Source organism: Schistocerca piceifrons, chromosome 2 (assembly GCF_021461385.2).
Source record: "Schistocerca piceifrons isolate TAMUIC-IGC-003096 chromosome 2, iqSchPice1.1, whole genome shotgun sequence".
Classification (NCBI taxonomy): domain Eukaryota; kingdom Metazoa; phylum Arthropoda; class Insecta; order Orthoptera; family Acrididae; genus Schistocerca; species Schistocerca piceifrons.
The window spans coordinates 607,104,025-607,115,521 of record NC_060139.1 but is presented as its reverse complement, the minus strand read 5'-3'; the positions used below and the strand labels follow the sequence as shown (position 1 = coordinate 607,115,521).

General features: G+C 39.6%; 1 protein-coding gene across 3 annotated transcripts in view; it reads left to right on the top strand.

The window, feature by feature from the left end:
* Positions 1-11,497, top strand: part of LOC124774633 (AP-4 complex accessory subunit Tepsin-like) — a 152,198-nt gene that overhangs the window by 339 nt on the left and 140,362 nt on the right. For all 3 annotated transcript variants that reach the window (XM_047249497.1, XM_047249498.1, XM_047249496.1), the window contains exon 2: positions 88-160. In XM_047249497.1, coding sequence (XP_047105453.1) covers positions 88-160 — 73 coding nt within the window. The remainder of the gene's footprint in view (positions 1-87; positions 161-11,497) is intronic.

Here is an 11,497-nt window from a genome sequence, read left to right as displayed (position 1 = left end):
GTGAGAGTTCAGTTTTACCTCGCAACAGAATTGTGTACCAAATCTACATGTAAGATATTCTTCAAATGTTTTGCATTTTATTTACAGCTGCCTCTTTTGACGAGAGCAACATCGGACAGTGATGAACAAACTCCAGGATATATGTTCGCACAGATTGAAGGTATCCTTTAATGAGAGATTTTTTTTTACTACCAGCATAAACAATCGCATCACTTCAACTACTTAATGGTAAGACTGAAGACTAGATCCGGACCAATTAAAGGAAATTGACCCGGTTGTACTGTGGACGTAGGCAGGACTGCAGTTATTTTAGAGGGTTCTCTCAGACTTCCCATCACATTTTTTTCCATGTATAAAAACATTGTTTTGGCGAATGTAAACTTTCATGCATTCCTGTTCATTACACCTCCTGAAAGTAGATTTTATGGAAACTCGTGAACATTTGGCTTCTCTACGCGTCAATTCGTTACTACTACCAGATTTTCTGTTTTCACATTAGTTAGCATCACCAACTCCCAACCAAATTGTGACCTTCCAACCTAACCTAGACCCCTGACTGTGTACACAACAGATTGGTCTGTCACCATAACCAAGATTTCAGAGGGGACCAATACGTAACTTTAACACAGTATTTAAAACAGCGATTTTTACAATATATTTTTATTTTATGTATAACTAAAATAACACTCTACACTCTCACAGATTATCATCATAGATGTAAAATTACATATTCACAACATAACTGTGCGGAAAAACACATTTCAGTTAATGACCAATAATTGTATATGAAAGCAGCTTTAAGAGTGCCACTCAATTTTACTATGAAGGGAGAAACTGTGCCACATTTTAAAAGATGAAGTCCACAGAAAGGTACAAGTATTTAATCAATGCACTACTAACTATTTTCAATGAAAAATAGAAAGCTTTGTGAAATTGCTATTAACTGTTATATTTCCTTTTTTTCCCCCTCCCAGTCATCATCTGGGTTGTCAAATTGTAAAGCAGGTAATAAAACTCACTAACTCACTGGTCATGCCGGACTCGAGAGTCCATTACCACAGCAACGTATTTTCACCATCTGGCCCTGTCTTGGGCTATTTCCTTGCATTCACCTTCAATACCTAGGCTCCTCAAATCAGCCTTTACATTGTCCTCCCATCTACACCTCGGACTCTCCACAGGACGTTTTCCCTCTAAGTACCCTACCAGTACTCTGCGCGCTGCCCTGCCCTCATCCATTTGAGCTAGGGCCCATCGCAGCCTACGTGATTTAATAATACTGATTATGTCAGGGCTTGAATAAAGTTTGTGAACCTCTTTGTTGTGCAGTTTTCGCATCTCTCCACTAATGTCATCCCTTTTTGCTCCGAAAATTTTCCTCAAAATTTTGTTTTCATGTACTCGAAACGGCTTTTCATTTTGCACAGTGAGAGACGAAGCCTCTCACCCATACAGCACAACTGGTAGAATAATAGTTTTGTGTATTCTAATCTTTAAATTCCTAGACCATATCCGTGATGAAAGTAATCTATTCAGTGAGAAGTTGCACGCATTTCCCATCCGTAATCTCTTCTTCAGTTTGGATTCAATCTCATTTCTCGAACTGATGTCCAATCCTAGATACTTAAATGTGTTCTTTTTTTCAAACTGCATGTCTCCAACTCTTAACATTTCCTAATCTACTGCTGTTGGCATTCTAGTAGTAACCAGGTATTTAGTTTTGTCTTCACTTATCCTTAGACCTACATCTTCACTAGCCTTGATTAATGCATTTGCATCTGCTGTTACAGATTCTTTCCTATCGCTAATGATGTATAGATCATCTGCATACCCTAATACCTTAATATTTCGATTTAACTCCACACCCTCTGAATTATCTGCTGCCATTCGTACAATATATTCTAGGACTAAATTAAAAAGTAGCGGGGACAGGGCATCTCCATGCTTAAGTCAGTTCTTTATTACAAATTCTTCTGACTCCAATTTCCCCATGCGTACTCTACCTTTTGTGTTTTTCAAACTCGTTTCTATAAGTCTAACATACTTCTTTGGTATACCAAGTTCCAGAAGAATTCTGTACAATTTTGATTCAAATACTGAATCATATACTTTTGTAAAATCTGTGAAAATATTATGAACTGGTTTATTGTATTCCCATTTCTTTTCAAAAATTTGACACAGGGTGAATATTTGGTCTATGGTTGATCTGTTCCTCTGAAAGCCAGATTGGTAACTCCCCACAATTTTGTCTGCATATGGTGCAAGCCTGCTTAGCAGAATTTTGTTGTTGTTGTTGTTTTTGTTGTTGTTGTGGTCTTCAGTCCAGAGACTGATTTGATGCAGCTCTCCATGCTACTCTATCCTGTGCAAGCTTCATCATCTCCCAGTACCTACTGCAACCTACATCCTTCTGAATCTGTTTAGTGCATACATTTCATACATCTCTTGGTCTCCCTTTACGATTTTTACCCTCCATGCTGTCCTCCAATACTAAATTGGTGATGCCTTTATGCCTCAAAATATGCCCCACCAACCTATCCCTTCTTCTAATCAAGTTGTGCCACAAATTTCTCTTTTCTCCAATTATGTTCAATACCTCCTCATTAGTTATGAGATCTGCCCATCTAATCTTCAGCATTCTTCTGTAGCACCACATATCAAAAGCTTCTATTCTCTTCTTGTCCAAACTATTTATCATCCACATTTCACTTCCATACATGGCTACACTCGATACAAATACTTTCAGAAACGACTTCTTGACACTTAAATCTATACTCGATGTTAACAAATTTCTCTTCTTCAGAAACACTTCCCTTCCCATTGCCAGTCTACATTTTATATCCTCTCTACGTCGACCATCATCAGTTATTTTGCTCCCCAAATAGCAAAACTCCTTTACTACTTTAAATGTCTCATTTCCTAATCTAATTCCCACAGCATCACCCAATTTAATACGACTACATTCTGTTATCCTCGTTTTGCTTTTATTGATGTTCATCTTATATCCTCCTTTCAAGACACTGTCCATTCCATTCAGTTGCTCTTCCAGGTCCTTTGCTGTCTCTGACAGAATTACAATGTCATCGGCGAACCTCAAAAGTTTTTATTTCTTCTCCATGGATTTTAATTCCTACTCTGAATAATTTTTTTTTTACTGCTTGCTCAATATACAGATTGAGTAACATTGGGGAGAGGCTACAACCCTATCTCACTCCCTTCACAACCACTGTTTCCCTTTCATGCCCCTCGACTCTTATAACTGCCATCTGGTTCCTATAAAAATTGTTAATAGCTTTTCGCTCCCTGTATTTTACCCCTGCCACCTTCAGAATTTGAAAGAGAGTATTCCAGTCAACATTGTCAAAAGCTTTCTCTAAGTCTACAAATGCTAGAAACATAGATTTGCCTTTCCTTTATCTATTTTCTATGATAAGATGTAGGGTCAGTAGTGCTTCACGTGTTCCAACATTTCTAAGGAATCCAAACTGATCTTCCCCGAGGTCCGCTTCTACCAGTTTTTCCACTCGTCTGTAAAGAATTCGCGTTAGTATTTTGCAGCTGTGACTTATTAAACTGTTAGTTCGGTAATTTTCACATCTGTCAACACCTGCGTTCTTTGGGATTGGGATTATTATATTATTCTTGAAGTCTGAGGGAATTTTGCCTATCTCATACATCTTGCTCACCAGATGGTAGAGTTTTGTCGGGACTGGCTCTCCCAAGGCTGTCAGTAGTTCTAATGGAATGTTGTCTACTCCCGGGGCCTTGTTTTGACTTAGGTCTTTCAGTGCTCTGTCAAACTCTTCACGCAGTATTGTATCTCCCATTTCATCTTCATCTACCTCCTCTTCCATTTCCATAATATTGTCCTCAAGAACATCGACCCTGTATAAACCCTCCAGCTGAGCTCTTGATATTCATGCAAGTGGTTCTCTTTTCTCCAAAGGTCTCTTTAATTTTCCTGTAGTCAGTATCTATCTTACTCCTCATGAGATAAGCTTCTACATCCTTACATTTGTCCTCTAGCCATCCCTGCTTTGCCATTTTGCACTTCCTGTCGATCTCATTTTTGAGACGTTTGTATTCCTTTTTGCCTAATTCACTTGTTGCATTTTTGTATTTTCTCCTGTCATCAACTAAATTCAGTATCTCCCCTGTTACCCAAGGATTTCTACCAGCCCTTGTCATTTTACCTACTTGATCCACTGCTGCCTTCACTATTTCATTCCTCAAAGCTACCCATTCTTCTTCTACTGTATTTCTTTCCCTCATGCCTGTCAATTGTTCCCTTATGCTCTCCCTGAAACTCTGTACAACCAATGGTTCTTTCAGTCTACTCGTTCCCATCTCCTTAAATTCCCACCTTTTTGCAGTTTCTTCAGTTTTAATCTACAGTACATAACCAATAGATTGTGGTCAGAGTCCACATTTGCCCCTGGAATTGTCTTACAATTTAAAATCTGGTTCCTGAAACTCTGTCTTACCATTATATAATCTATCTGAAACCTTCTAGTATCTCCAGGGTTCTTCCATGTATACAACCTTCTCTCATGATTCTTGAACCAAAAATATTGCCAACTTCCCTTCATCTAGACATGCTCTTAAGTTTAGCCCTACTTATGTACAAATGAATTAAAAATATCACATAAAGCCATATAGACTGTGTAGAATAAGTACTGAGAGGCCAACTTTCTTTGTTACTGTATTGTGCTATTCAGCACAGAACAAAGATGTGTGATTTATCTCCAAAATTCATCTTCATTAATTGGAGTAGTATCTGTAATGTCATGAGGATCATTACATTTTTGTTTCTTTGTAGTTGCTTTTGCCTTAAACAGTGAAGTAAAGTGGTCACAGTTCGAAGTAATCACAAGAAACATTTTATTTTACTAGTGCATGCACATAATTTTCAAAACACAAATGTGAACAAGAATAAAGAACAAACATGGAAATGAATACCAAAGAACATATGTATCCATATAGACATAGATTTTCATTTATAACTCTAGAATCAGTGCCTAATTAAAAGAAACTTCGTGGTATCAGTCCGTAGCGCCAATTAACATATCAGCGAGTGTCTGATCCATCTAGATTTGTTCCACTATAACTTGAGCTGAGTCTGTCTTTTCTCCATTAAAATGAGTCTGATAGCAATATTTTTTGTTCTTCCACTGTGGCTACTTGTTTTGCTTAAGTCAACCACACCTTCATTATCTCAATATCGGGGCATGGAGATACTTCCCATTTTAATCTCTTTAGCCAGAGTGTCTCTTGTCAGGTTGAGGGCAAGGCCATGTATTCAGCTTCAGTAGATGATAAAGCAACTGTGGGTCAATTCTTGCTGCTCCAGGCAATTACAGCCTCTTGAGATTTAAACAGAAAACCAGCGACTGACTTCCTGTCCTCTGTTTCTCCTGTTCAGTTGGCATTACTATATTATGTCATGTTTTGGTTCTCTTTCCTGTACAATTGCAACCTGAAGTCCTTAGTCCCTTTTGTAACTGCCTGCCAGTGAGGCATGCCTGGATTATTGTTGAAGCAACTTGCAACTGTGATTGTGTGTATGAAGTCAGGTGTCCTTCCCAACGGTGCATGTATCACATTCCATATAGATTTTCTGTAGGGAATGTTTCACGTGGCTTTTCTCTTTTTGCCTGTCCTGGGGCTCAAACCATGTGGAAATATTTGATAGTTGTTCAGATGTGTTGACACTGGATTGCAATTTTTCATGTTGTATTTATTTAAGATTTGTTCTATATAGTGAGGTACATCCATCTGTAACAGTCCCCTTTTACAACCTCTTGTGATTCTGATGCCCAAGAAATTTGACACTTCTCATGACTCTCTTAATTTAAATTGCTCTTTGAGTTTTTTTAGGTTTCTTTGTCTTGTGAAAATTAATGTGTCATCAACATACAAACAATAGTTAAATGAAAACAAGACACATGGAAAAAAGTAAGTAAATTGTTCATTATTTCAGAATTAATCATCATGGCTGTGAAAACATTGACCCTACTGTGAGACAAGACAGCCAGTCAAGAATGAGATTTTCACTCTGCAGCGGAGTGTGCGCTGATATGAAGACAGCGAGTCTCTTTGTGGAAAAATGTTTGCAGACGTGCGCACCTTCACCCAAAGCATATCATCAGCCATGAATGGATTTCTTCAGGGCTCCAAAAGTATGGAAATTGCATGGGGACGTAATAGAGGATGTTTAAGGGCTTCCAGTGAAACTTCTGCACACACTTGAAGCTTGGCAACATGTCAGTGTTTTCATTTGACTGTCCCTTATTAAGTGATATTAGTAGCTGACCAAACAGAATCCTGTGGCCAGGATAATGGCTATGTGTGTGAGTTGTTCTCCTGTGAATGTGTGTGTGTTTTCTTCTTCAGAAGATGGCCTTTTGGTCAAAAGCTAAAATATATAGCAGTCTTTTTGTTGTGCGTGTCTGCAACTCAACATCTCTTCTGTATGATGAGTAGTAGCCTCTCTTTTTCATAATATTGTTGTTATTCCATCCTGGGCTTTCCAATGTTTGTTTTAGTTGCCTCTTTCATACCCTTTGCCACATTACTCTATAATTTTAATCTGTGGCAGAAAGCGACATTTAGAGTTTTTTGTATGTTTTTCCTTGGTAAATGTATGTTCAAACTATCTCTTGTTTCATCATTATATAAAGAACTGTTGGTGACATATTTGTTAACGTTTTTCCTGCTGTGCACAACAGATTAGGGATGAATTAATTTGGGAAGTAAGGATATCCAATTTTGGAAATATTTCCTCCTAATGAGCCAATCTAAAAAAATTTTATATTTTTATGGACCTTTTCTGACATTTGAAAATTATGTCCAAGTTTGTGCATTTGATGCAAGAGAAGTATCTTATAGGTAAGAACTGAGATGAATAGTATGTCACAACAAGGCATTGACCAATTTAGTTACTTACTTACTTACTTACTGATGGCAGGACCCTGAGGGTGCAACAGGGTAATGACATTCTTTTTGCTAGTGTCTTCATGTGTTTATTTCATGTCAATTGTCAGTATTTATTATAAAATTACAGGCTCTGTAGATTTACCCAGTGCTTGATTTGTAAAATCAGAGGTTCCAGTACTGTTACCTTCTGGGGGGGGGGGGGGGGGGGCTGTTATTGAAATTTAGACTTCTAAATACATAATTTTAATGCTTGTAAAAGTGTGAATACAACATTTGTGCTGTTAAAAAATTGGTACATACTGTAACAAATAGAGCAATGGGTTTATCATTTATGTTTGTGCGATGGGGTTGTTTTTCCCTCCTGAAATTAATGGAATATGTTTTCTTTGAGGTCATTGTTAATTTATTAAATACAATCCAGTTGTACACAGTTTGTGGGTTTCATTTGCCTTCTCAACTAGCAGTTCTAGTGTTTTATGAGTGACTATAATTTTGCTGTCTTTTGCAAAGAGAATTTTTCCTCCATGTCTAACATTGCCTGGAAAGACATTGATGTCAGTTAGACCGTCAGCAAGAGCACACCACTAGTTCCTGCTACTACTAAGGCGAGTACACCGTTTGCTTATTACATATTTTTACAAGCTTCAAGCAGGACTAGTGCAGTAATGGATAGGAACTGTGATTGTTGGGTACGGATACGAGCTGAGCTGGCAACCCTTCGCTCACAGCTTCAGGCTGCGTTGGCTTCCGTCACACAGCTTGAGGGTGCTGCCAAGGGGTGTCACTGTGGGGTATCAGACGCGGGGATGCGAGGGACGTCGAGCATGTCCCACGTGTCCTCCGATCGGTCCACTGCTGTGACCTGCCCGGGTACTGCCTGCATTGAGATTGACCCCTCACCCGTGGTTGAGTGGGAGATCATTCCAAAGTCTGGCAGGCAGCAAAAAACTTTCCGTGGGGCCAATAGTAGGGCCTCCCCGGTTTTTTTGACAAACAGGTTTCGGGCGTTGTCTGTGGCTAACAATGTTTCTGAGCCAGACGCAGTTGTCCACCCCATTCCAGAGGAAGCTTCTGGGCCCGCAAGGTCTGAGCATTCACAGAGGGTGGGTTTGCTGGTAGTTGGGAGCTCCAACGTTAGGAGCATGGCTGCCAAGGAGGAGAAGGAAGCCAGTGTGTACTCTGTGTGCGTTCCAGGGGGAGTCATTCTGGATGTTGAAAGGGTGCTTCCAGATGCTATGAAGAGTACAGGGTGCAGCCAACTGCAGGTGGTGGCTCATGTCGATACCAATGACATGTGTCGCTTTGGATTGGAGCAGATTCTGTTTGGTTTCGGGCAGCTAGCGGAAATGGTAAAGACTGCCAGTCTTGCTTCCGAGATTAAGGCGGAGCTCACCATGTGCAGCATCGTCGATAGAACTGACTATGCTCCTTTGGTGCAGAGCTGAGTGGAGGGTCTGAATCGGAGGCTCAGGCGGTTCTGTGACTGTGTAGGCTGCAGATTCCTTGACTTGCACCATCGGGTGGTGGGTTTCCGGGTTCTGCTTAATAATTCAGGAGTCCACTACACGCAGGACATGGCTACACAGGTAGCAGGGGCTGTGTGGAAGGGACTGGGCGGTTTTTAAAGTTAGAGGGTCTCAGGGAACCACAGAAGGGGCTTTCTGTCAGAAAGTGGGCAGGTAAAACACAGTATGGTAGTTGTAGAAACGATTGGCATTGTAGTTGTAAATTGTCGTAGCTGTGTTGGGAAAGAACCAGAGCTCCAAGCCCTAATAGAAAGCTCTGAAGCTCAAATAGTTGTAGGTACAGAGAGCTGGCTAAAGCCAGAAATAAGTTCAGCCGAAATGTTTTCAAACCATCTAACAGTGTTCAAAAAGGATAGATTAAATACAGTTGGTGGTGGAGTATTTATTACTGTCAGAAGTAGTTTGTCTTGTAGCGAAATTGAAGTAGATAGTTCATGTGAAATAGTATGGTTAGAGGTTATACCTGACAACCGGACTAAACTATTAATTGGATCGTTTTACCGACCCCCCCCCCCCCAACTCAGAAGACATAGTTGCTGAACAGTTCAAAGGAAACTTGAGTCTCATTTCAAATAAGTACCACGCTCATACAATTATAGTCAGTGGTGACTTCAATCTACCCTCGATATGCTGGAAAAATTATACATTTAAAGCTAGCGGCAGGCATAAAACATCATCCAAAATTGTACTGAATGCTTTCTCAGAAAATTATTTTGAACAATTAGTTCATGAGCCCAATCGAAGCGTAATGGTTGCGAAAGCATACTTGACCTTTTAGCAACAAATAATCCTGGACAAATAGTGAGTGTTGTGACGAATACAGGGATTAGCGACCACAAGACAGATGTTGCTAGGCTGAATACTGTAACACCTACAACCATCAAAAAGAAACGCAAAGTATATCTATTTAAAAAAAGCTGATAAAAATGCACTTAACGCCTTTTTAAGAGACAGTCTTCACTCCTTCCGATCTGATCATGTAAGTGTAGAAAAGTTTTGGAATGTTTTCAAAGAGATAGTATCAACAGCAATTGATAGATACAACATAAATTAATAAGTGATGGTACTGATCCCCCATGGTACACAAAACGGGTCAGATTGTTGTTGCAGAAGCAACGAAAAAAAACATGCCAAATTTAAAAGAACGCAAAATCCCCAAGATTGGCAAAGTTTTACAGAAGTTCGAAATATGGCACGTACTTCAGTGCGAGATGCCTTTAATAATTTCCACAACGAAATTCTGTCTCGAAATCTGGCAGAAAACCCAAAGAGATTCTGGTCATACATAAAGCACACCAGTGGCAAGACACAATCAATACCTTCACTGCGCGTTAACAACAGTGAAGTCACTGAGGACAGTGCCACTAAAGCAGAGTTATTAAACATGGTTTTCCGAAACTCCTTCAACAAAGAAGACAAAGTAAATATTTCTGACTTCCAGTCAAGAACAGCTGCCAAGATGAGAAACATAGAAGTAGATATCCTCGGTGTAACAAAGCAGCTTAAATCACTTAATAAAGGCAAGGCCTCCGATCCAGATTGTATACCAATCAGGTTCCTCTCATAGTATGCTGTTAATATAGCTCCATATTTAGCAATTATATACAACCACTCGCTCACAGAAAGATCTGTACCTAAAGACTGGAAAATTGCTCAAGTCACACCAATACCCGAAAAGGGAAGTAGGAGTAATCTGCTGAATTACAGGCCTATATCACTAACATCGGTTTGCAGTAGGGTTTTAGAACATATACTGTATTCGAACATTATGAAGTACCTCGAAGAAAACGATTTATTGACATATAGTAAGCATGGATTCAGAAAATATCGTTTTTGTGAAACACAACTAGCTCTTTATACTCATGAAGTATTAAGTGCTATCGACAGGAAATGTCAAATTGATTCCATATTTTTAGATTTCCAGAAGGCTTTTGACACCATTCCTCACAAGCGTCTTGTAACCAAAATGTGTGCCTACGGAGTATCGCCTCAGTTGTGCGACTGACTGGATTCGTGATTTCCTATCAGAAAGGTCACAGTTCATGGTAATAGATGGAAAGTCATCGAGTAAAACAGAAGTAATATCCGGCGTTCCCCAAGGAAGTGTTATAGGCCCTCTATTGTTCCTGATCTATATTAATGACATAGGAGACAATCTGAGTAGCTGTCTTAGATTGTTTGCAGATGATGCTGTCATTTACCGTCTTGTAAAGTCATCAGATGATCAAAATGACTTGCAAAATGATTTAGATAAGATATCTGTATGGTGCGAAAAGTGGCAATAGACCCTGAATAAAGAAAAGTGCAAAGTTATTCACATGAGCACTAAAAGAGATGGGCTAAATTTCGATTACGCGATAATTCACACAAATCTGAGGGCTGTAAATGCAATTAAATACTTAGGGATTACAATTACAAATAACCTAAATTGGGACGATCACATAGACAATATTGTGGGTAATCAGCAAACCAAAGACTGTAATTCATTGGCAGAACACTTAGAAGGTGCAACAGGTCTACCAAAGAGACTGCTTACACTACGCTTGTCCGCCCTATTCTGGAGTACTGCTGTGTGGTGTGGGATCCGCATCAGGTGGGACTGACGGATGACATCGAAAAAGTACAGAGAAGGGCAGCTCGTTTTGTATTAACGCAAAGTAGGGGAGATAGTGTAACAGACATGATACATGAATTGGAGTGGCAGTCATTAAAACAAAGGCGTTTTTCGTTGCGACGGGATCTTCTCATGAAATTTCAATTACCAGTTTTCTCCTCCGATCGTGAAAACATTCTGTTGGCACCCGGCTACATATGGAGAAATGATGAGCATCACGATAAAATAAGAGAAATCAGGGCCCGCACAGAAAAATTTGATTGCTCGTTTTTCCCGCGTGCCGCTCGAGAGTGGAATGGTAGAGAGACAGCATGAAGGTGGTTCATTGAACCCTCTGCCAGGCACTTTATTGTGAATAGCAGAGTAATCACGCAGATGTAGAGGATGTAATTTAAGAACAGAATTAGTCCTAATATACCCC